The sequence below is a fragment of the Procambarus clarkii genome, chromosome 42 (genome assembly GCF_040958095.1).
Source record: "Procambarus clarkii isolate CNS0578487 chromosome 42, FALCON_Pclarkii_2.0, whole genome shotgun sequence".
Classification (NCBI taxonomy): domain Eukaryota; kingdom Metazoa; phylum Arthropoda; class Malacostraca; order Decapoda; family Cambaridae; genus Procambarus; species Procambarus clarkii.
In genome coordinates, this window is record NC_091191.1 from 23,582,189 (window position 1) to 23,608,697 (window position 26,509).

General features: G+C 48.2%; 1 protein-coding gene across 1 annotated transcript in view; it reads right to left on the minus strand.

The window, feature by feature from the left end:
- Nucleotides 1-26,509, minus strand: part of LOC123770244 (glutaminase-asparaginase) — a 47,711-nt gene that overhangs the window by 12,805 nt on the left and 8,397 nt on the right. The window contains exon 3 of the mRNA XM_045761908.2: nt 22,049-22,214. Coding sequence (XP_045617864.1) covers nt 22,049-22,214 — 166 coding nt within the window. The remainder of the gene's footprint in view (nt 1-22,048; nt 22,215-26,509) is intronic.

Consider the following 26,509-nt stretch of genomic DNA (forward strand, 5'->3'; position numbering starts at 1 on the left):
GAGCCAGGCTTACGCTTCTGACGCAAAGAGACTAGGTGTCCCAGCAACTACGTACTGGGCAACGGATTCCAGCGTCTCAACAGGAGAAGCAGAACGAGAGCATACACGACGGTCGTTGGGAGAGCAATGGACATCAGCCCGTACTGACAGGTGGCGTGCAGAGCTAATAGACGGAGGAGGAGGAGGATGGGAAGGAGGATCGGAGAGAGACGAGGAAGAAGACACAGGAGACATGACAGACCGGGCAGAAAGAAGGGGGGAACCCCTCGAGACAGAACTCAAAGGAACAGAGGAGGGGGCGGTAGGCGTATCAGGGTCAAAGGCTTGGAAACGGTTTCGAGTCTGAGGAAGGTGGGAAGGACGAGGAGTGGAAGAGCGCAACACACGAGCTTAAGAGACGTTAGCATAAGGTGGGAGCCGGCGAACCTGGTGCCTCGCCTCAGGAAAAGACAAACGCTCCCGGTGCTTCAAGTTGAGGACGGCGTCCTCAAGCTTGTAATGTACACACGCACGGGAGAAGGTAGGGTGGGCCTCACCGCAATAGAGACAGCGAGCCTGGGGAGAAGTGCACTCCGACTTAGAGTGACCTTCGCCCCCACACAAAGGACAAAGAGAGACAGTACCAGAGCAGCTGAGGGCACCATGCTCAAACCTCCAGCACTTATTACAGAGCCGAGGAGAGGGAATGTACTCCTGAATGGAGCACCTGGCACCAGCAAGAATGACAGAGGGCGGGAGGGTCCTACCATCAAAGGTAATCTTCACAACCCGAAAGGGTTGACGGCGACGACCACGAGGGGGACGAGTAAAAGAGTCTACCTGGAGGACAGAATGGCCCTGGGCTTCCAGGATATGCCGAATATTACGTTAGACGTGTTTGCTCTGCTCTGCAGTATTTGCCAGCTAGATGTTGTGAGCGGTCGTTTTTGGTGACGCCTGCAGGGGGGGGGGGGGGGGGGGGAGGAGCCCTGAGGCCGTGTGGGCCTGAGTTATAGGGGTACCCTTACCCACCACCTGTAAAAAAATTGGAGTCCCACCTGAGCTGCCGTAGGGTGAAGACGTGTCATCTGACCGCTCCGGCAGTTTGGGGAGGTTGCAGTTTTCGCCAGCAGGGGGTGTGGGTGTCCCTACCCTCCCTGCTGTCCCTGCCTGGTGTTGACGTGGCGCTTTTGCGATGAGCGGCCATCTTCCCGCTGTCGAGAGGGTAAACTCTGTAGGGATGGAGTTTACCTGCTGTGCAGGGTATCCTCTCGTTGAGCAGGTCATGTGTGACGTGCTACATGTCCCGGTCAAGGAGGTCTACGGGGTTGAGCTGGTGACTGCTCGCCGGGTGATCATCAAGTTTGTGGGTGAGGAGGCGTACAGGTGGATTTCTCCGGCGGTACGAGGGCCGTACCTTGAAGTTGTTGGATGGCACTGGTTCTGTGGCCATATCTGATCAGAGTGGTGCCGTGACGTATGTGAGCGTCCATGGGGCCCCCATGGAATTCCCTGAGTCCCTTCTCCGGCGTTTCTTCCAGAGATTTGGCTCCGTCGTCAGTGTGAGGATGCACAAGCTATCTTCTGGAAAATATGCGGGGTTGAAGACGAACATTCGTACCCTCGGGATGCGCCTGAGGTCGGACATTCGCCGGGATCCTCTAACCGACTTTTAGGGTACTACGTGCAGGTGTATTATGCCCGGCAGCCCCGTACTTGTTTCTGGTGTGGCATGTTAGGGCATCAGGCTGCCGGATGCACTGCAGATCCGGTTGCTACAGTCAACTTGTTCCGGGAAGAGGATTTTCCCACCGTTCCCTCTGGAGGAGGTCTCCGAGGATGAAGAGGTGAGCGTTCAGTTAGTGGATGCAGGCTCCCCCTGCATCGCCGGACGTTCCTCTGGTTGTTACAGACTCTCCTCCGGGTCTTGCAGTGCCATCGGATGGTCTACGTGCTCCTGTCACTGTCTCCGCTGCTTCTGAAGGCCTTTCTGGTGATCATTGTGACGCGCCGCCATCTTCTCCCTCGTCTTCGGCTGCTGCGCCTGGCCCTGTGTTCTCGCCTCGGGTCCTGGATGTGCTGGGTGCTGGGGTGGCTGCGAAGCCTCCTGCTGTGTGTGAGCCAGTTCCACCTGTGGTAGAAGCTGCTGCCGTTCTGCGTCGCGCGTCGGTTCGTCCAGCTGGTGGGACCCGTGTTTCTGGGTCCGCTTCTGGCTCTGACGATCTCCGGCCGGAGCCCAAGCGTTCCAGGCGTTCGTCGTCTGCCTGAGCCGATGTTGGGGAATTCGGTGACTGTGGGTCCTTGGGAGTTGACGGTGTGGAACCGGATGTGTCGCTGTCTCCACGGTTGATGGTGGCAGAGGTTCATGTGCCTGCTGATGCTGGTGCCCAGGTCTCGGGGGCTGCCTTCCGTTCCTTCTCCGCCTGGGGACTCTCCGCAGTGGGAGGTGGTGGCTCCCGCTCCCAGGGATGGTGTGGTTGCTGGTGCTGGGCGTGGCCTGGTTGTGACATTAAGGAAGGATGCGCGCCGCTCTGGTTCCCTGCAGTCGTCTGGTGGTGTGCCCGTGGCCACTGGTGCCCCGGTGGTGGTGTCCTATGCCCGGCCCCCTCCTGTGAGGGTGTGTGTTGGGGACCTGGGGGACGTGTTGCCGGCGTCGGTGATGCCACCGAGTCACTGGTCGGCGATTGCTGAGTTACTGCTGAATGACTTAGCCTGGTGGCTAGCGCGCAGGACTCGTAATTCTGTGGCGCGGGTTCGATTCCCGCACGAGGCAGAAACAAAATGGGCAAAGTTTCTTTCCCCCTGAATGCCCCTGTTACCTAGCAGTAAATAGGTACCTGGGTGTTAGTCAGCTGTCACGGGCTGCTTCCTGGGGGTGGAGGCCTGGTCGAGGACCGGGCCGCGGGGACACTAAAGCCCCGAAATCATCTCAAGATAACCTCAAGAAGACAAGCCGGGGGAATTTCATGGTGGGGGTGTTCCCATGATGTGGGGGATTGTGGCAGTTACTCGCGTCAGGAGTGATACCATTTGGGTCCCTGCTTGCGGGTCTTTATAGCTAGGGTTCTGGATGACATGGCGTCCCCGCTGGGTGAACGAGACCCTTGGTGGTGGTTACGTTGGGAGGCGTTCAATGTGCGATTCCCACGGGTCTTGTTCCCGGGCAAGTATGTCCGCTGATTCCCTGTTTTTTATTTTTTTCCCCCTATTTGTAGTGTTGTGTGCCCCTCTGGCGTTTTGTTTGCCCTACTGTCTTCTGTGCCCGTGCCTCTCCCTTTGTGGAGGGGCCAGTGTTTTGCAGAGTGTGTATTCTCTTCATGTATTACCATGTTGTATTGTGATTTCTTTTTAATTTTCCTTTTGTTTATATTTATGATTTGTTTGTGTGTGTATTGTCTTGTGTTCTGTTTCATTTTATACATTATGATGTGTTTTGCTGTCGGTCCTTCAGGCCGGTGTTTGTTTGTTTTATTTTATATTGTTCCTAAGTTTTGTTTATTTGCTTATATTATTTGCTTGTTTGTTATTGTTATTGTTTTTTAATTTGTCTTGATGTATGCTGTGTTTCTTATGCGTTCCTCCATTTTTGCTAATTATTGTCCTTTGCTGTCGGTCCTTCTGGCCGGTAGCTTCTGTATTTTGTTTTTGTTTTCTCTGATATTTTATTGTATTTATTGTCTTTACCTTGCATGCTTGCATGTAAAAATAAAAAAAAAAACTAAAAAAATTTTTATTTATAAAAATAAGTACAATATATACAATAACAAATACAAAGTCTGACAAAGTACATGACAAAAGAATATAACGGAACCCATATGGTCCACAAGCAGCATACAAAAGCAGAAATGCAAGAACAAATATATAAAATAAAAAACAATAAAAAATACAATCAAGTACAAAACAGGAAATACAGGACTAACACAGGGAATACAAAAACACATAAATCACACATACAGATAACAAGCCAGCAGCAAAAGCATACAAGGTAAAATAACACATGGTAAAATAACATTGTAAAGCATGACTGATAACCCTAGCCATATGGTCACACATAAAGGGCAATAAGCCCACACAGACAGTAACACTGGACCGGAACACGTTCGGAACACGCAGGAATCGATAGAACAGGTGGAAGGACAGGCAACACAGACACACCAGAAAACAAAGCCCAGTCACATACAGGAGCCGGATACGACATAGCAGCCACACCCACACACAAACAAAAAGAAACACCTAAACATGCAGAAACGGGAAAAAGAAAACACACACACAGAACTAAACACCAAAAGGCACACATACACGAAGCAGCACAAAAACGCAACACACACAAAACACACCACGCACCACCGATGAGGCCCCTCATGGCAGAAGACCCACCCACCCACAATCCAAACACCCAAACGACCCAATGACCTAACAATCAACTTCCCCAAATCCACCCCTACCACACTGAGACACAGATCAATCCCCCAACCCCCCTACCAGTCCCAAAGCATTACTCCGAACACATGCGTCAGTGAACCAACCAACAAACTCCTCCAGAAAAGCATGCTGCAACTACCACCATGTGAAACGTAAACGCCCCCGCAGAAAACCCCAAATCCGACGAACCCCTCCAAACGCCCAACCCCCACACAAAACACAATCCGCTATCAAGACACTTAGGGTGTTCCGAAACTGCCGTAAGCCCTGAGGAAAAGAAAGAAAGAATAACCGCAAAACATCACCCTGAAATCTCGGCCCACAGAACACCTCAGTCACATCTACTAAACCTCGAACACGCACACAAAAATAAAACACACGCAACTGTTTCTCAACCAACCCACAATGTCTACACGCTGAGGAATACACAGCATATGCAGACGATCATTCAATGGCAACGACTCGTGCAGCATACGAAAGAGAAACTCCTGTTGCTGTGGAGCCAAAGGCCACCCACCCAAGACCGACCAAACCCCCCCCCCCCCCTCCATATCCCAGCACGGAAACATGCCCTCAACCTGATGACTCGCACGACGAAGGAGAGCTCCCCATAAAACCCCCGACACGACAGGGACAAAATCCCCAAGACATAACAGAGCGTCCGCAGAATCCCAATCGCCCAAGAATACACAGCAGGCATGCAAAAAGAATCACCACAACCAGCCTCCAACTCCATCAAATAACTAAACCTAACAGAACAAAAGTAAACACCAAGCTCATTGAGACCCTCACCCACCCCCAAAAACTGACGCAATGAAACCCAAAACAAGGCCCCATCACCTTGGTAAAAACATTAGGGCTGCCTACACCCCCCTCCCTCCTCCACCTGCCCCTGTCGGACCATGGAGGAGCAACAAACCGGATGATACGTCCCACACCACACATACCAATAGACTCTGCACTCCAAACCACGAGCCTGCCGCCGATCCAAAGGAAGCACCAAGCCAAAAAGCCAAGCTACTAGTTGTTACTAGTAACAACAATCACCTGCTGATAAGCTGTGAAAGGACGCAAAGACAACAAACTATCTGCCACCTCAACCGACTGAGACACAGCGTCTCAATTCCATGCCAAAGATCGGTCATATGAACTAAACCAAGTAATTCCGAGGACCCGAAGTGACCTGACCACCGGAACCACGACCCTTCCTACACCGAACGGGAGGCCCAGCACCTCAGCCCTATCAGACAGGACTTATCCCTATTAACGAGGGGCCCCGTGGCCAGCTCAAAATGCTGAACAAGGTTCTGAATGGCACCAACAGAGCCTTCAGTCGCCATGAACACCACTATATCGTCAGCATACCCACAAATCTGTAAACAGAGACTGGCAGGCAACCGTGGAGGAACTACTAAAGTGCAGGACTTCACTGCACTGAAAAAAAGGCTCCTGAAAAAGAACAAAGGAGCACTGATAAAGAACAACCCTGCCTCACCGACTGGCAAATGGCAAAAGGGGCACTAAAAAAACAGTAATGCACACACATGACTACGACAACGGGCATACAAAATGCGCACTCAGGAAACAAAAAACGGAGGAAACCCAGACCTCTCCATAGCCCGCAACACAAAGCCTATCGACACACGGTCGAACGCCTTCAACCAATATAAGCTGAGCATTGCCGCAAGCAGGCGAACCTCAGAGGCACACAGAATCACATCACGAAAAAGGGAATTACAATGAAGCAAGGACTTACCCAGAACGTCACAAAATTGCTCACCCGAAACCACAGAACCAATAACATCTTAACACCGACCCACTAGCAGCTTTGAGACGCCCTTGTAATCAACATTCAATAAGGTGAATCAGTGTCCAATTTGATAGAAAACCCAAATTATCCGGCTTCGGAAGCAACCGCATAATCTCATCATAATGGGACGAGGGTAAACAACACGTTTGGAAACAATAACACACCACCTCCAAGAAAGCCTCACCAAGCACGTCCCAAAACGTTACATAAAAGTCCACAGGGAGCCCCCATCTGAACCAGGTACCCTGCCGGACCGGAAAGAACGCACCACACCCCAAAGCTCAGCTAATGACACGTCCCCTACCAAAGCAGAACAACCTGCAGCTGACAACCCAGGTGAGCAGTGATAAAAAAAGAAAGCAGCCAGCCCCTCATCCACCCCTACCTCCTCATACAGTGCCCCCAACTCTTGCTGCACATACAGCAGGACCCCATCCGTGCTAGATAAAACAGAACCGTCCGGACGATGGAGACCAGTGACAAGAACACAGACTCGAAGGGTCTTCTCCTTCTGCAGAAGAAAGGGAGAAAGCCGTTTATCAGAGACGCACTCGTCGACACGATGTCTGAACCCTGCCAACTCCTCCCGCAAACCACAAATGTGCTCCTTACACATTTATGTGTAAGGAGCACATTTGTTAAGGAGGACAAATGTTATTTGTTATTATGACAAATGTTATGTCCATTACAAATGTAATGGACAAATTTATGTTAAGGAGGACACAAATGTTCCTCCTTAACAGCAAAACAACCAACCCCACTATTAAGCAACACGTACAACCGAGTCAACCTCGCCAGAAGAAAGTGCAACAAATCAAACTGCCCCGCCACCCCATGCTTTGCAGCCACAACAAAGAAAAATTTGCACTAAGCCTTGCACCACCCCAACAGTCTAACACAGACGAAATCTCACACTTCCGAGCAACAAGCTCTGCCCACCACCCACGAAACGCATCACGCACCCAAGGACAATGCAGCAACCGACAATTCAACTTCCTCCAACCCCGCCCCACACGTACCTGATTACGAACAGCAACCCGCACCACCACCAAACAATGATCAGAAAAAGCAACTGGAACCATACGAAACGCAAAAACAGAGCCCTCCCACCCATCAACATAAAAATGATCCAACCTGGAACATGCCCCGTGTGCAGCGAATGCACCAGAGGCAACAGGAACAGAAGGCACATCATCCGGTAACACTGCAGTGGAGGGCCCCCACAGGCACGAACCCCCCCCCACCTCCAAGGGGAGGGGAAGTCACCCTCCCGAAAGAGTGACGGCTTACCCACTCTGGAAGCTTTGCAACCGACCGCAAGATGCCTGTGCAAACCACACCGAAAACAGGTGCGAGGTTGATCCTTGTAGACGACACTCAAGGTGAAGCTGTAGAACGTGACCTGAGACGAAACAGCACACATCAAGCGCATGCTGTGTCCGCACACCAGTTTTCAAGCCCGTCAGCAGGCCAGAGCGGAGATGATTTATGCGGTGGGTGAACACCGTACCATACCGGGAGAAGTAGGTGCGAAGGACCTCCTCGGGAAAATCCATGGGAACTCCATGAATGCTGACAAGCACCGGCGACACACACCGGTCTGACACCACCACAGTACCAGCAGAGCCGGTAGCTGGAAAAAACGCTATGCTAAATCACTCACGAAGTGTTGAAATGGAGCAGGTGCTGAGAACTTGACCACCACACGCCTATCAGAGATCTAAAGTCCGTAAATTGAAGTCGGCTCCACCCGGAAAAAAAAAGTTCAAAAGCGCCACCTCCACCATCGTCCAATCGTAGCCTCCAAGAATTCCAATCCTGCGGAATCAACCCGTCTAATCCCGGTTGCAGGGTGCCATGCTGGCAGTGTGGACAGAGTTAATCTATTCTAGAAAGAGGATTCCCCCTCCCTCCTGATGGTCCCCGGGGGATCCTCTGTCTATGAGGGGGATCCTCAATACCAAGTTGTAATTCACCAAGTTGTGCTTGTGGGGGTTGAGCTTTGCTCTCTCGGCCCACCTCTCAACTGGCAATCAACTCTCACCCCCATTCACACACACACAGGAAGCTGCCCATAACAGCTGTCTAACTACTAGGTACCTATTTACTACTAGGTAACAGGAGCATTAAGGTGAAAGAAACTCTACCCATCTGTTTCCACCAGCGGCCGGGATCGAACCCGAACGCTACGAGTCCCAAGCGCTGTCCATTCAGCCACGGCCCCTGTTCAGCCACAGTCTGTGTGATGCGGTGGGTGTGGATGCTCTCCCAGAGAGGTTTGAGGCTAGAGTTCTTTTTCCGGCAGAGGGCCACCTTGTGGTGTGAAGTGCTACCGTCGATTGTGGTTTTTCCAGTTCCCCCTGGTGACACTGTGAGCATCGTGTCAGATGCAAGTATGGCCCCTTCGTCCTCCCCAGGCTGCTGTGAACATGTCGTTGGCTTCTCCAGTGGCCCCAGTGTCTGTGTCATCGGCAGTGTGCTGTCTGGTGCTCAGGAGGGCTCGGCTACCTGTGAGCATTTGGCCGCAGGAAGGAGTTGGTGCTTCAGGTTGGAGTTGTGTGTGAAGCGAGAAGGTTCACGCTGTGCGGCTCAATGTGGTGGCTACTCCGGTGACCCGGTAGTTGCCGTGGCTGAGTGGTGCGTGGCCATGGGGTGCTTGACCGAGTGCGGGTTTCCCGTGCTCCCTGTGGGGAGGCTGTGGTGGAGGTGGACAGTTTGGATGACCTGCGGTTCCGAAGTCACGCACCAAAGCGTTCGAGGTCTCTCGGTTTACCTCCCCGATGGTGGTGTCGCCTGGGCAGATGTGGTGGAACATGCGAGTTCGATATCCTCCGAGGATGGATGTTGTTGGCGTGCCTGGGGCTCCTGTGGTGCCTGTTGGTGGTGGATGCTCATGTCGTGGCATGGGTTCCTTGTGGGCCTCATCACCTGTTCCTGCCTTCCCCCCCTCCGGCGTCTCCTTTCATTCACCACCAGAGTTTCCGGTTGCTCGTTCCCCGGGTTGGAGGGTTATTGCCCCCCTGGTACGGCTGGGGATAAGGGGCGGAATTTGGTTCTCGTTCTGAAGAAGGACCCCATCCTGTGGGTGTTAAAGACGGACCTCCAGCTGCCGAAAGACTGCAGAAGAACTTATTGTCACCGACATACTCTGGCGATGCGATGCGCCCCCCCCCCCCCCCACTCCCGCTGGCTCCTGTGCAGCCTTGGCGTCTGTCAAGTACCCGTGCAGGTTTTCTCGGAAGTGCACGTGGATAGGGATGTGTGGTAGGCAGAATATGCGGCTATAGGGCGATGAGCCTTTCCCCATTTTTCTTGTTCTTCTTATTGTAATGTGTATTATGTATGGGTTCTGTTGTTTCTGTGTCACTCTTAACTTGTTTCTATGTTCATGTGGTCTTTATGTGGAGTTTCTTGTGTTGTAATTGTCATGTTGTGGTGCCCCGGTGCCAGTTTATTTTGTGTTTGTATTTATGTAGCTGCTTTATACGAAATAAAAATAAAAATAATAACAAAAAGTGATGTTTGCTCGTTTATACTGTTGTAGGAATTCTTCCCAATGTTTATTTCATATAACATTGCTCATGTCTCTCACCTCTATTTACGAACAAGAAATGCCTCTAAATCTTCTGATTTGACTCGTTTGTATTAATCTCCAAGCTGCTTTACTCGTTCATGTTCTTCAACAAATACGAGGTCAAGGACCCACTTGGGTGGTGTTCACCTCTGCTAGGCTTTTGGCTTGTTCCCAACAAACGATATTTCGTAGTCTGCAGTAATTGTTATCAACGAGGCTCTGAAGAAAGCCTGTACATTCATTATTGTGTAATCTTGATACCATTTTGAAATAATCCATCTATAAAGCCAACAAACTTTGTAAAATCTCTTTATGTATGTACCTTACCTAAATAAAAATTATTATTATTATTATTATAATACTGTCTCCCAACGTAATATGTCTAGCATTAAAATCTCCCATGTTTATTATTCCATGATTGTCTAGATCTGGGAGCAATGTTACACTGAGTTTCTGACTTCTGGCATATACGTTGAGGAATGAGAAGTGACCCGCTGCAGTTTGTAAATGGAAGCGATGGTGCTGTGTTTGTACATTGTGTGACGTGCTCACAAGAGCTTGCGGTAAATCACATCTGATGTATGTTAGTAGGCCTGTGGCGTTACTGTTTGTGTAGGATACATACTCTCTGATCTTTGGTGGGGTTTTGTTTATCATGTTAGACGTGTATTGCTCCTGTATAGCAATTATATCTATGTTGTTGCTAGTAACATGTGCAATTAGGTCAGTCTTTTGTTGATGCTACGAATATTCGAACTGAAAAATCTAATATTCCTTGTGTCAGCAGCAGCCATTGTGGTGGTGGTGTTTCTCTGTGGGCTGGTGGTTCTACTGTTGTTCTTGTCACACTTCCACAATGTGTTATAAGTGACCGAACGAAATAAATAACCGCACCAACTTGGTGTCTGGTTTCGTCAGTAACGCCTAGTGATGTCATCAGACTCTTGAACATTAAAGAGCTCGAGACTGGTTGCGAGTGAATGTTCTCCAAGTTTCATGGCATAAGCACTATCACACAGTGGATTTTCATTTTCACTCTGGTACTTGACTTGAATGCGTTCGTTGCTTATTTCAATATATGCTGGTGAGAGTTGTCTTCCTTTTCCAGTTACTATTTCTGTGTAACAATCATTGCTGTCATCACCGAGTTGACTAACGACGACGTCGTCAGTCTACGTTGTCGCTCTCATCACTTCAGCCGCCACTACCACCACAGGTACCTTTACCAGCGTGGGCCACGGCTGTTGTATCTCTTGTGAGGCCCGACGTAGCGTCTGTAAGGTTTCTGACATTTTTGCTACCTGTGCTTGCAAGGCTGCTAACTTTCCTTCAAGTGTTGTCTCGACCTGTTTTATGTTGTCAGGGGGCGTTGCTGGTACTGTCACCAGTATAAGAGCCAGTATCAGTATGCGCTTGTTGAGTCGCGGGCACTTGCTTCCTTGTGCTGGTCGTTTGGCACAGTCTGGGTGCCAAACATTGGAGAAGGAGTAGCCAAATGGTTACTCCTTCCCTCCTACATCTGAAACACTTCAGCGGCTGTTAAGATGGAGACACAGTTTCAGGTTGTTCCCCTGATGCTGTTACCATGCTCTGGTGTTCCTGGTCTAGCAGTCTTTAGTTTCTTAGCTTCTTATATAGACAGTCCTTCAGTGCATGAGGACCGGAACAGAGATCACACTTGGATGTTCACCAGCAGTGCTTACCTATGTGCCAACTGCCACACCAGTTGTAACACTCCACAGGGTCTGGCTTCCACACCACCAAACCTGCTGTAGGGCGCATACGACCCGGAAAAGCAATACTAGTCAGGGGATGGTTCAGACTTGTTCCAGACTATGACTATTTGATTGGTAGGGTTACCAGTCTTGTACAATCTCCTTGCTCTGTATACTCCTAATTTATAGGCCCAGTCTAGTGAACGACATGGAAGAAAATGCAGAATAGAACCGGTGAAGAGCAGAGGTGCCATAGGCACAATCAGAGAACATAGCATAAACATCAGAGGTCCGCGGTTGTTCAACGTCCTCCCAGCAAGTAAGTAAGTAATTATCAAAAGAAGGCACCAAACCGGGAAGGCTATGTAGCACCATCAAATACGCAAAATAATCAGAGGGCGCTAAATATCACCAAGGATGCCAATACGAGAACAAAAACGCATAAGGCGAACGATATCAAAAGTATCCGAGTCACCAAGAATTCTATCGAGGGACAGGTGACCGCGAGGGGCGGTCGGAAAGCAAGACACACGCTCGTCCTGGAAGTCAGGACATTCAAGAAGGACATGCACGACCGTAAGAGGGACAATGCAACTAGGACAATAAGGAGCAGGGCGGCGCTCCATCAAGTGACCATGGGTTAAGCGAGTATGGCCAATACGCAACCTCGCCAGAGCTGTTTCCCACCGCCGGTTACGGTGGAAGGAGGACGGCCACGAGGAAACACAACATTTAAGAGTACGTAGCTTGTTACCAGTAACAGACAACCAAGAAGCCTGCCAACGGGTAAGGACGGAGGAATGGATAACCGGGTAAAAGTCGGAATACGGAATGCCTTTACGAGAGATGGAACAAGAGCGGACAGCTTCCTTAGCAGCAGCATCCGCACGCTCATTTAAAGACACGCCAATATGGCTGGGAACCCAACAAAACTCAACCGACTTAAATTTACTGTGAACGAGAAACAGCCAATGCTGGATCTCGACAACTACCGGATGAACTGGATTAAAGCACCCGAGAGCCATGAGGGCACTACGAGAGTCAACAACAACCACAAAGGAAGACTGACAACGAGAAAGCAGGAGACGAAGAGCATAGAGAATAGCATAAAGTTCCGCTGTAAAGATGCTAGTCTCCGGAGGCAAGCGACACATATAAGTGCGATCAGGAAAAACAACAGAGTAGCCAACACCGTCCGCTGACTTAGACCCATCGGTGAAGACAGAAACGGAGCGGGAGTGAGAAGAAAAGTGCTCGAGGAAAAGGCGTTTTAGAACTGTAGGAGGGGTAAAAGCTTTAGTGATACGAGTCAAGGATGTACAAAACCGCGGAAGAGGGACCCTCCACGGGGGCAAAGAAGGAACAACACGAGGAGAAACATCAGAAATACGAACGGAAAGAGAATCCTGTAGGCGAGATAACCGGACAGAAAGAGGGAGGTGGTGAAGAGGAACAGGAACCGCAGGAGGGGTAAAAGTTAAAGCACGACAGAGGCGAGAGGAAGGATGTTGCAAGGACCGCGCAAGATAGCGAAGACAGTAGCGATCACGGCGGTCCTGGAGAGACAGGAAGCCAGTGTCAACATACAAGCTAAGGACGGGAGTCGAACGAAAGGCACCAGAACTGAGGCGCAACCCAGTATGGTGCAAAGCATCAAGACGGCGAAGAGTAGAAGGAGAAGCAGACGAGTAAGCAGGGCAACCATAATCGAGCTTAGACAGGACGAGAGAGGAATGTAAAGCAAGGAGAGTGCGCCTATCTGCCCCCCAAGAAGTATGGGACAAGACCCGAAGGAGGGTAAGGGACTTAGAGCACTCAACACGGAGGTAAGAGATATGGGGAGACCAAGACAAACGAGTGTCAAGGAATAACCCCAAAAGCTTCGCGGAATCTTTGTATTCAAGGGGATGACCATAAAGTGACAAAGAGGGACGAAGAACAACCCGTTTCCTGCGTAAAAGTCATGGCACAAGTCTTAGAAGTAGAGAACTTGAAGCCATGACCTGTGGCCCAAGACGACACGGCATCAATTGCAAGTTGAAGCCGGCGTTGAAGGAGAGGCGAATTCATCACCCTGACAACAAAGGGTAAGATCATCGACATAGAGAGCGGAGAAGACACCAGAAGGAAGAGAGGAAAGAAGACCATTGAGGGCAACCAGAAAAAGAGTAGTGCTCAGAACACTACCCTGGGGCACACCTTCGTATTGCTGAAAAGAGGGAGAGAGAGCGGTACCAAGGCGCACCCGAAAGGAACGACGAGAGAGGAAGCTGCGGAGAAAGAGAGGGAGATGACCACGAAGGCCAAAAGAATGAAGTTGAGATAGGATATGATAACGCCAAGTGGTGTCGTAAGCCTTTTCTAGGTCAAAAAGGACGGCAACAACGGAGGTCTTCGCAGCAAAAGCAGTACGAATATAGACCTCCAAGTTCACCAGGACATCTGTCGTGCTGCGGCACTTGCGGAAACCAAATTGAGAAGGGGAGAGGAGGTGATGGTGTTCCAGGAACCACATCAGACGAACGTTAACCATACGTTCAAAGAGTTTGCAGACACAACTTGTGAGAGCAATAGGGCGAAAGTCCTTAGGGGAAGTACCCAGAGACCCCGGTTTGCGAACAGGGAGGACAACGGCATCGAGCCAGTCCTCAGGGACTGACGACGACTCCCAGATCCGATTATACAGACTCAGTAAATACTGAGACGTGCTCGGAGGGAGATGGCGAAGCATCTCATAATGAATACCATCGGAGCCCGCCGCCGTAGAACCGCAGAGGGCCAGGGCAGAACGAAGTTCAGAGAGAGAGAAGGGATCATTATAGGGAAGCTGAAGATGAGTGCAGAAATCTAAAGGACGAGACTCAAGGACAGGTTTACGAAGAAGGAAAGATTGGGGAAGATGAAGACCAGAGCTAACAGAAGAAAAGTGGGAACCCAGTTCGGAAGCGACCTGCAACGGGTCCGCCACAAGAGTATCATGGAGGTGAAGGACCGGTGAAACATCGGGAACGAACTTACCCGCTATCTTGCGGATACGCTTCCAGATCTGGGCCAGAGGGGTTTCGGACGTAATTGTCGAGACATAAGATGCCCAACATTCACGTTTAGCCGTACGGATGGCCCTACGGGCCACCGCACTCGCTTTCCGAAAGAAAAGAAAAGAATCGGTCGTCTGCCTACGGCGGTGCTTCTTCCAGGCTGCACGCTTACAGCGGACAGCCCGAGCACAGTCCGCATTCCACCAGGGAACGCACTTCCGTGGACCCCGAGAGGAAGAGCGAGGAATAGAGCGGAGGGCAGCGTCGAAGACAGTGTCATGAAAAAGGAGGAGAGCGCGAGAGAGGGGCAGAAGGGAGAGGTCAGAGAGAGTAGCACTGAGGGAAAATAGGGTCCAGTCCGCCTTAGCAAACTGCCACCTAGGGAAAGAGAGGGAAGGGCGAAAAGAGAAAAAGGAAACAAGGATGGAGAAATGATCACTTCCATGGAGGTCATCAAGAACCTGCCATGTAAAATCTAAGTAAAGAGAAGAAGAGCAGAGAGAAAGATCAAGACAAGAAAGGGTGCGAGTTCGAGAGTCCAAATGAGTGGGCTCACCAGAATTCAGAAGAGACAGGGAAGAAGAGAGGAGAAACGGCTCAAGGAGGCGACCCCGGGTATTCGTCAGAACGTCACGCCAAAGAGAATGACGACAATTGAAGTCACCCAGCAGGAGCACAGGCTCCGGCAAGAAGTCTAGGAGGTGTTTCAAATCAGGAAGAGAGAGCGGGACACTCGGGGGGAGATAAATGGAACAAACTGTGTACCATTTCCCCACAAAGATACGAGCAGCAGAACAATGGAGAGGCGAAGGAAAAAGTAAAGGAACAAAGGGAACATCAGCCCGAATCAAGAGAGCAGAAGAATTAGAAGCCCATAGCAATGGCTGGGGGGGGGGGGAGAGAAAGGAATAGCCACGAAAACGACCAGGACGAGCACCAAGCATCGGCTCCTGGAGACAGACACAAAGGGGCGAAAACCGCGAAACCAGAAGTTGGAGTTCGAGGAAATTGGCGTAATAACCTCGAACGTTCAATTGAAGAATGGACAACGACGAGAAGAGAAAGGACAAAAACAGAGAACAAGGAAGAAACAAAGGCGAAAGACCAACAGAGCACGTTAAAGAATATCAGGGTCGGGATCAGGGTCAGCAAAGTCAGGGTTAGGGGGCATGGGTAAACTGAGCAAAGACGGAGGGAAGGAAACGGGAGAACAGATCAGAGGTGGGCGGGCAGGGTCCGGAGGAGGAGGAGGAGGAGGAGGAGGAGGAGGAGACAACGGAGAGGAGCAGTCAAGGACAGCAGCAGGAAGAGGGGGAGTAGAGAGAGAGGAGCGCACCCCAGCAAGAGCAGCAACCGAAAGGGAAGCAGGGGCCAAAGAAACCTCCATAGCAGGAACAGGGGGCGCAAGCACTGAAACGGGAGGGGAAGGAGCAACAGAGCCAGAAGGAGGAGCTGAGGAAGAAAGCGAAGCCTTCTTACCCGCCGGGGAAGAGGAAGGAGAGGAGCCAGGCTTACGCTTCTGACTTAAAGAGACCGGTGTCCCAGCAACTACGTACCGGGCAACGGATTCCAGTGTCTCAACAGGAGAAGCCGAACGAGAGCACATACGACGGCCGTTAGGAGAGCGATGGAGGAAGAGGACGGGGAGGAGGATCGGAGGGGGACGAGGAAGAAGACACAGAAGACACGACAGACCGGGTAGAAGGAAGGGGAACCCCAGACAGAGGACCAGGAGGAGGATCCTTCGGGAGAGAACCCAAAGGAACAGAGGAGGGGGCAGTGGGCGCATCAGGGTCCAAGGCCTGGAAACGGTTGTGAGTCTGAGGAAGGCGGGAAGGACGAGGAGAGGAAGAGCGCAACACGCGAGCATAAGAGATATTAGCATAAGGCGGGAGCCAGCGAACCTGGCGCCTCGCCTCAGGAAAAGATAAACGCTCCCGGTGCTTCAAGTTGAGGACGGCTGCCTCAAGCTTGTAATGGACACACGCACGGGAGAAGGTAGGATGGGCGTCACCGCAGTTGAGGCAACGAGCCTGGGGAGAAGCGCACTCCGACTTAGAGTGACCTTCGCCACCACACAAAGGACAGAGAGAGACAGTCCCGGAGCAGCGGAGGGCACCATGCCCAAACCTCCAGCACTTGTTGCAGAGCCGAGGAGAAGGAATGTACTCCTGGACAGAGCACCTGGCACCAGCAAGAATGACAGAGGGTGGAAGGGTCCTACCATCAAAGGTAATCTTCACAACCCGGAGGGGTTGACGGCGACTACCACGAGGGGGACGAGTAAACGTGTCCACCTGGAGAATAGAATGGCCCTGGGCAGCGAGGATATGTCGAATATCGTCGTGGCAGTCGCGCAGGTCCCGAACACCGGTCGCAACATGGGGCGGGAGCAAAATAGTGCCAACACTGGCATTCAACTGAACGTTCTTCGAGACCCGAACGGGGGTCTCGCCAAGGCAGGATAAGGCAGCCAAGCGGGAAGCAGCATCCTGAGAAGGAGCAGCAACGACACGTGTACCGAGACGAGTGGGGTTGAAAGTAATGGAGGCATCCACGGAATCAATGAGATGTCGATGGAGGGAGAAATCGTCAGGAGGCGCAGAATCAAGAGGGAGGAGATCAAAATATTTGGCCCACGAAGCGGGACCAAACAAGGCTTGATAGGTAGCAGAACTGGAAGGAATCGAGCGAGGGCGGCCGTGACGAAGACGGCGGTGAGAACCCCCAGAGAGAGAGGGGTTAAAAGGCGCAAGTAGTTACAACTAGAGAAGGAGCCACGCCAGGGGACGAGGTAGTCACCACTGGGGGCTTGGGGCTCGACCCAACCACAGAGGAGGGAGGGGAGCCAGAGGAAGGAGTCAGAGAGGCCAAAGGAGGAGCAAGGTCGGGGCCCAATGCAGCGGAGGCTACAGAGCCCGGTCTTCCAATACGGACCGACTCGGGGGCTTGGTCGCCCACCCCACGAGCCTGAGAAGGCAAACCAGAAGAAGCCGAAGCAGGGGTAATCATCTTGACGAAAGAAAGAATTCACTCACGAATGTGCCCCCACACCCACCATGGAGCCACAATTAGAGGCAGGACACCCAACAAGAAGCTATCGCCGATCTTGTCGGGGCCTCCTAGGGGTGCGTCGCGAGTATACGCCCCACAAACGCCACCTTAAGAAACCGACAGTCCGTCGAGATCGGGTTCAGTGACGAAGTGGGGATTGACAATAAAAGGTTCCCCTCGCTCTCGACGTCGGGTACTGCAGTTCTACGGGTGCATGAGTATGCCTCCTCAAGCACCCGGGCGTCAAAATAGAAGAAGTCCAAGGGAAGAACCAGAACGAGCAAAAGGTCGGTAGGAAACGGCAAGCAGATAGGAGAAGAGGGGGGAGAAAAACGAAACAGAAGGAAAAGGAAAAGATGCCCAGCAGAATTGGAGAGGACGGCAGCAGGAGCACAAGGCTAGAAAAGGACAGAGGACTGTCCCAAGGAGCATCACACTCCGGCAGCCGCCCACTAAGCCCCCACACGGCGACAACGAGCTGAGCGGGGAGGGGGCGTCCTCCCAGCAAGCATAAGAAATATTGCCGGAACAACCGTGGACATTTTCAAGAGGAAACTAGATTTATTCCTCCAAGGAGTGCCGGACCAACCGGGCTGTGGTGGGTATGTGGGCCTGCGGGCCGCTCCAAGCAACAGCCTGGTGGACCAAACTCTCACAAGTCGAGCCTGGCCTCGGGCCGGGCTTGGGGAGTAGAAGAACTCCCAGAACCCCATCAACCAGGAATAAACCAGTTGAAACTCTTGATGGTATCTGTAGACTAGGTATTCATCCACCTTCTTGTTTCGTGATGGATTATCTTGAAGGGAGAGCTTTACATCTCCTATTTTCTGTTGTAGAAGATCATCCACAACATTCTGAGGCTTTCTTGAAACGTACACAAATGAGGAATTAACATGGGAACATAGCAGATCTACAGAGCCAGATGTGTGCGTCTGGCTCAACTACATGCTACGATCCAATCTTATCAGCCAGAGTTGTGCCTTTAGGAAGGCCAAACGCGTATACTCTCTCTTCGGTGCTAGTGAAGCTCGTCCACCCCTGTTGTTCGCTAAGCTTTTGCTTCAGTTGTTGTCTTCCCTGGCTTCTAGTTAACACTGTCACAAACCCATCATTGTGTGTTGAGATGAGGGTGTCATTGGTCATGTTGGTGGAGAGCCATGATGGTTCAGCAGCTACCTCCTCCATACTTGGTTCTTCAGGTGACATTCTTTGGAGTAATTTTGCCTAATTCCTGGTTAATACCATTTGATGATGATTAACATGACATTTGGCAGAACAGGCTGCATGCCTTTAACAGTCATCAGTGCCAACAGTCAGGCAGACCTATTATAAGGTATAAGGGGGAGAGCGCTCTCGGTGGCCCTAAATAAGACTAACAACTGAGGTTTAAGTATGCCAGAGGAGAATAGTTCTTATAGCACAGTATAATAGGACCTGGGCTGCCACCCTAAGTGATCACCGGTCTCTTGGTTAAACGTATGGTGAGGTTGACTTGTGGTTGGGTCGGGCTGCCACCCCTCACACACACACACACAAACACACTGTAAATGTAGAGCTGGACTTCATCACGCAGAAGTGCAAGGAAGCAGCAAACGAGTTTGTCCCAGTCCAAAAGGAAAATCAGTGAAATGAAGATGAGGAACCCATGGTTTAATCAGAGATGTAAGTTAGCTAAGCTGCAAAATAAAAGGGCATGGAGAAACTATAGGAATAACAGGATACTTGAGAGCAGAGAAAGATATCAGAGTGCCAGGAATGAATATATCAGGATGAGAAGAGAGGCAGAAAGAATATACGAAAATGACATCGCAAGCAAGGCAAAGACTCAGCCTAAATTGCTGCACAGCCACATCAGGAGAAAACAACAGTAAAGGAGCAGGTTATGAAATTAAGGTTAGGGGCAGAAGGATTCACTACAAACGACAAGAAAGTGTGTGAGGAACTGAATAAGAAATTCCAGGAGGTCTTCACCTTAGAGCAAGGAGAAATTCCAGATATAAGAGAGGGAATAGTTAACCAGGAATCACTGCAAGAGTTTGAGATTACCAGCAGGGATGTAAGGAAGTGTTTACTAGAGTTGGGTGTGACAAAGGCTATAGGCCCAGATGGAATCTCCCCATGGATACTAAAGGAAGGAGCAGAAGAACTGTGCTTGCCACTCTCCATAGTGTATAACAAATCACTGGCAACAGGGGAACTGCCAGTAATTTGGAAAGCAGCTAACGTAGTCCCGATATACAAGAAAGGTGATAGACAGGAGGCACTGAACTACAGGCCAGTGTCCCTAACCTGCATACCATGCAAGCTGATGGAGAAGATTGTGCGAAGAAAGCTAGTGGAACATCTGGAGCGAAAGAACTTTGTAACACAGCATCAACATGGATTCAGGAATGGCAGGTCCTGCCTCACAGGGGTTACTTGAATTCTACGACCAGACAACAAAAATCAGGCAAGAAAGAGAAGGGTGGGCAGACTGCATATTTTTGGATTGCCAGAAAGCCTTTGTTACAGTACCATACAAGAGGCTAGTGAAAAAGCTGGAGATGCAGGCTGGAGTGAAAGGGAAGGTACTCCATTGGATAAAGGAGTACCTAAGCAACAGGAGACAACGAGTCAGTGTGAGGGGTGAGGTCTCAGATTGGCGAGACGTTACAAGTGGAGTCCCGCAGGGGTCAGTCCTTGGACCTATACTGTTTCTGATATATGTAAATGATCTCCTAGAGGGTATAGACTCGTTTCTCTCAATGTTTGCGGATGCAAAAATAATGAGGAGGATTGAAACAGAGGATGATAGTAGGAGGCTACAAGATGACCCAGACAGACTGAGTGAATGGTCCAACAAATGGCTGTTGAAGTTCACCCCGAATAAATGCAAAGTAATGAAACTAGGCAGTGGAAACAGGAGGCCAGACTCAGCATACAGAATATGAGATGAAGTACTTAATGAAACGAACAGAGAGAAAGATCTAGGAGTTGATATCACACAAAACCTGTCTCCTGAAGCCCACATAAAAAGAATAACGTCTGCGGCATATGCGAGGCTGGCTAACATCAGAACAGCGTTCAGGAACCTGTGTAAGGAATCATTCAGAATCTTGTACACCACATATGTAAGACCAATCCTAGAGTATGCGGCCCCAGCATGGAGCCCGTATCTTGTCAAGCACAAGACGAAGCTGGAAAAAGTTCAAAGGCATGCCACTAGACAAGTCCCGGAGCTAAGAGGAATGAGTTACGAGGAAAGACTGCGGGAAATGCACCTTACGACACTGGAAGACAGAAGAGTAAGGGGAGACATGATCACAACCTACAAAATCCTCAGGAGAATTGACCCGGTAAATAGGGATAAACTATTCAACACTGGTGGTATGCGAACAAGTACCCACATGAGCCACAGGGACGTTAGAAGGAACTTTTTTAATATCAATAGTTAACGCATGGAATACATTAGGCAGTGATGTGGTGGAGGCTGACTCCATACACAGTTTCAAATGTAGATATGATAGAGCCCAGTAGGCTCAGGAATCTGTACACCAGTTGATTGACAATTGAGAGGCGGGACCAAAGAACCAAAGCTCAACCCCCCGCAAGCACAAATAGGCGAGTACAAATAGGCGAGTACACACACTGCTTTGTGTTACAAATCCGGATAGGCTCTTGGAAGTCCTATTTGTGCTCACTCTACTGTTCCTACCTATAGGCTCAGAGCTGCCTAAAAATGTTGGCTCTTGAGACTCAAGCTAAGCCTATTTAAGTATTTTGCCACTCTCGCACATAAGCTCCGCATTTCTCTAAGAAACCCTATTAAGGCATTGCCAGCAAGATTCACTTTGCTTATTGTTGTGAGATGGACTCTATGGTGGGGAACAGTGAGCAAGCATTATTGATAAGAGATCATATTCAATGTCCAAGGGTGTGGTTTGGCTACTATGGCGAGGAGCACCTGATTCTCACGTCTGCTCTGCCCAGAGGATGAGAAGAGACTGATGAAATTTTGCAACTTAAAGGGATTCAAATACTACCAATAATAATAATAATAAAGAATGCTTAAATAAGAAAAATAAACCATATGGTCAGATGCATGACATAACCCACTAATGGGCCTAGTGAATTAAGGCGCGCGTCTAGAATGCATCAGGACGCTGGTTCAAATCTCCACACTATTCCCTGATTTTCTCAATAATAATAATAACAACAGTAATAATGATAAAATAATCACATCCCGCTACTCTTGTCCTACATTTTATAACTCTTGCGCTCATAACATAATTCCTGTTCACTGTGTTACAAAACATTTGACGGGTGCCCAGTAATCTGTTTGACCTTAAATACTTACCATGTCTCCCCAGCACCTGTCAAAAGCCCCATAAACTGTATTATTTGATCTATAACTAATGACTTCTGGTCACAGCTCATAAGCCCCAGGTTTGAACTTGGAAACTCTCTGTTTTGCCACCTGTCGTCGTCGGTGATGTCGAGGCTGTCCTTCCTGCAGACTGTGTCGTACTTGGTGATGATGGACCTGGCGGGCCGGAGTCTGGCGAGGACCCGCCTCACCGCCGGCTCCCCAACCTCGAAGGCGTACCCGCCTCGCGTCCTCGGGTAGTCCTTGTCGATGGTTCCTGTACGCAAACATCACCTTCATTTATTTCATCTAAACTGAATATGGAGTAATATTGCACAAACGTTTGATTGCATAAATGTTGAGATGCACAAACGTTAGGGAATAAAAAAAAGCATTTGATTTCACAGATGTTTAGTTATGCAAACTCTCATTATACGTCATCTGAACACACATCCAACAGGCCTGAGTTGAGGTGGACTTTACCAGTGACAGCTCCATCACAAAGGTTATGGCTTTAGAGTAAATGTTGTGACAGTAACACCCAGCAGAAGAACCTGACAATAACACAGACTCGCTGGTGACACCTGCCAACGTGGCTACAAGTCACAGCTTGAAATTATATTAGTAATTAACATCTTTATTGACAATTAATATTCAATTTTGCCTAATCGGAATAAATCAATTAGGTGTTATTACAGTGAGGTGCTTCTCGTATTCCCCCTCCACACAGTACAGAGGATCATACACAAGACAACAGTCTAAATTGTTGCTTGAAACATGCTCTTTTTATCATGAGATTACAATCTAGTAAATCAGAAGGCATTATACATATTTCAATGTAATTTTTTTAAATGCAACTGTTTATTATTTACTACCACACAAGTAAGGGATGGATTCATAAGAGAATCAGCTTGAAAATAATAAATTAACTAATTTCTCGTTCTTCATTCATAAAAGTGGACAAGCAAATTTTAGGATAAAGTGTTACGATGTTTTCCAATATTCCAGAGTCAATGAAACAGTTAAATAGTTGATTGTACAGCAGACCAGATGTAAGAATTTTACAGTTCCACATTCAATAATGTAGTATTCAGGTGAATGTTTTAATGGTTTGTCATAAAGTTTACAGGCTGTCTATTCTGGTAGTGGCTCACCGCACATTAGCAGACTTGTAGATGTTACCACTGCTAGGCTTAGGCTCGCCTACAAGTATCTCTGGCAGTTTATAACATCTGATGATGTAGATTTGACTAAATGTAAACTGTCAGCAGAACTATTCAGCATACTTTGCGTCATTATATAATGGAATGTGAAAAAAATCGCTGATATTCAGAGATACAACCATCGATGAAGTCCAAGAAATAGTATAAGTACTACATTCATAATGATGTACTTGTCGGGAATCTTAGAGAATTATCTAAAATTTACTTACTGTTGGTAATGCATGTATGACTGTGAAGCTGCCGCCCAGTTGGGTGGGTGTGCAGCTAAGACTAGTAACTGTGTGACTCACCATAGATGTAAAGTGCCTTGCATAGTGACTTGTGAGCCTCTTGTTAAATCAATTGTGATATAAAAAGATTACCGATATGTATATGTATTTGTGTAATTAACTTGAATATACATGTACATGTGTAAAAACAATTGTGTAACTAGCTTCAAAAGATTGTCACTTGCTTAGCTAAATGAACAATTGGGTTCAGTTTCTGAACCCATTATGTGCCTCTGTAACCCATTCCACCACCGCCCACGGGAGAGGTATGGGGTGCATAATAAAGAAACTGAATTGGATCGGTCTCACTATCCTGCCAGATGATCCTATAGCCGAGGCAAACATAAGAATGAAGGTAACGGCAGAAGGACTATTGGCCAATACGAGGAAGCTCCTAGCTTATATCCACCCAATCTCATTCATATATGTCTAACCTACGCTTGAAATAATCAAGGGATCCTACTTCTATTACGTTATGCAGTAATTGGTTCCACAAATCAACAACCCTGTTACCAGACCAATATTTACCCAGGACTTTCCTAAATCTAAAAACTTTTCCAATTTATACCCATTGTTTCATGTTCTGTCTTGTGTTGATACTTTTAATACCCTATTAATATTCCCTTTGTTATGACCATTCATCCACTTGTAAACCTCCATCATGTCACCCCTAACTCTTCGCCTTTCCAGTGAAAGCAGATTAAGCTTTGTTAATCTTTCTTCATATGATGTTTCTAATTTGCTGGATTAACTTTGTTATCCTACGATGGACGCGTTGCAAGTGAATTTATATCCATTCTATAGTACGGCGACCAAAACTGAACTGCATAATCTAAAAGGGGCTTAACGAGAGCAAGATATAACTGAAGAACAACACCAGGTGTCTTGTTACTAACGCTTCGATTAATAAATCCCAGTGTCCTATTTGCCTTATTACGAACATTTATGCATTGAGTGTTTAGTTTTAAATTCTTACTAATCATAACTCCCAGATCCTATTCGCAATCAAGAAAATCTAGCTCTTAATCTTGTAACTATCATCATTACCGAGCCTTAAAACCTTACATTAGTTAGCCTTAAACTGCATCTTCCAACCTTTTGACCATTTCAAAACCCTATTTAGATCGTCTTGAAGTGATAGCGAGTCTTTTTCCTTGTTTATTTCCCTCCCAATTTTTGTATCATAGGCAAATTTGCAAATAATGCTGTTCAAACTTGAATCTAAATCATTTATATATATTATGAATAACAGAGGTCCCAGGACAGAACCTTGAGGCACTCCATTTACAACATTTTCTCCACTCTGACTTAACTCCATTTATACTAACTCTTTGTTTCCTTTGGTATAGCCATGCCCTAATCCAATTTAATATAGCAGCCCAAAACCGTGAGCCATCTTATTAAACAATCTTCCATGTGGCATTGTATCAAAAACTTTGCTAAAGCCAAGATATACAACATTACAAACTTTCCCACTATGAACTGCCTCAACTGTGCTGGAATAAAATTATAGAAAATTTGTTAAACATTAACGGCCACTAGTAAAACTATTTTGTGAATCATTTATTAATTTATGTTTTTCAAGATGAAGACGAATGGTATTTGCAATTATCGATCCAAGTAACTTTCCCACAAAAGACATTAAGCTAATTGGCAGATAATTTGACGCAAGTGATCTATCTCCTTTTTTGAAAACTGGTACCACATTAGCAACCTTCCACGACTCTGGCACTTTGCCTGAATCAGATGAAGCTACAATCTGAGTCACTCTGCGAATGACTACATCACATTGTCTGGTCAGGTTTCTGCACTGACCATACAACTACCTAGTTGTAAAGTCGTCATAGCTTATAATACTGCAGCGATCAGTTCTTTGGGTATTTCTTAGTTCTTCTAATTGTGAAGTAATTTCTAACTTGTATGCTTTTATTAAATGCATTAGATGATTTATTTAGTGCAAGGAATATCGTAATCAGTGCAACCCGTCCTCACACTAACCTGTTTAAGCAGCTGCCGTCTTCCCAAGACGCATTCATCAATTTTAATTTACTGTGTATTAAACATTGGTTTGTTTTCATATGTAAATTAATATTATTGTACATAAAAATTCTATGCATAGCTAGGCGTAGGCTAGGTATTTATATGCTGTTGACGATTATTTGTATTTAAAGTACGTGGGTGAAGAATTTATAAAATTGTGATTCGAACTGAGGACGTGAGCGAAGCACATGTTCTGGAAGTGTTCGAACGTCATCAGTTGCGAGTCGTGTGTAAACCGTTTTTTCCATTCATAAACAGGGGATTTGGAGGTGCATGAAATGGACTTTAGCCTTTGTTTATGAGGACGGGTTAGGTAACCAATGCCCAAATAATCACAGTATGCTTGTATATAATAATATTAATTTATATTTGAGAAAATTCCTGTTTTGAATGAACAGCATGTTAAAATTATTGAATGCATCTTTGGGGTCGAGCGCTGGATGGAATGGACTTTATCTGAGGTCAGGTTGCAACATCTTTCTTTAATCATGGCAGCTTTACTGTTTATAAGCTTCGAAGCACCTATGAGGTTGTTATGATCTCAGCCTGCAGGAGAAACGAGTCTCCCTTCTTGAGAGTTATTCAGCAAGCCTGACCTAACTAGAAGGTCTAGCAAATATTGAGGTGATAACCCATATGTAAAATGGCTGGTTGGATATGTATAACAGTTTGAGATTATGGGCAATGAAGAAGAAAATAGATAAATGACTGGCTAGGAGATGTGGACATTTTGCTGGAGGCGTGAGGCTCGCTTCCGGAGGACCTTGACCTCACTTGAGTGCCAGACATCGCAGGGGGAAGCCGCGCTCCGTTGAGCTCCCGCCAGAAGGGAACCCCTAGTGATATATCTCTAAGAGAAGAGAAGTGTGCAGACGTACCAGCTGTGGAATCGAGCTGGGAACGTTGTGGTCTCAAGTCCTGGTCGACGAGCAGATATTAAATCGTCCAGAAGCATTATTGTGGGCTGTGTGGAGCGCCCTGACCAGACGCCGTCAGAGGGAAAGCGCCCTCGACCAATTAATCTGTGGTTTGTCTTTGGG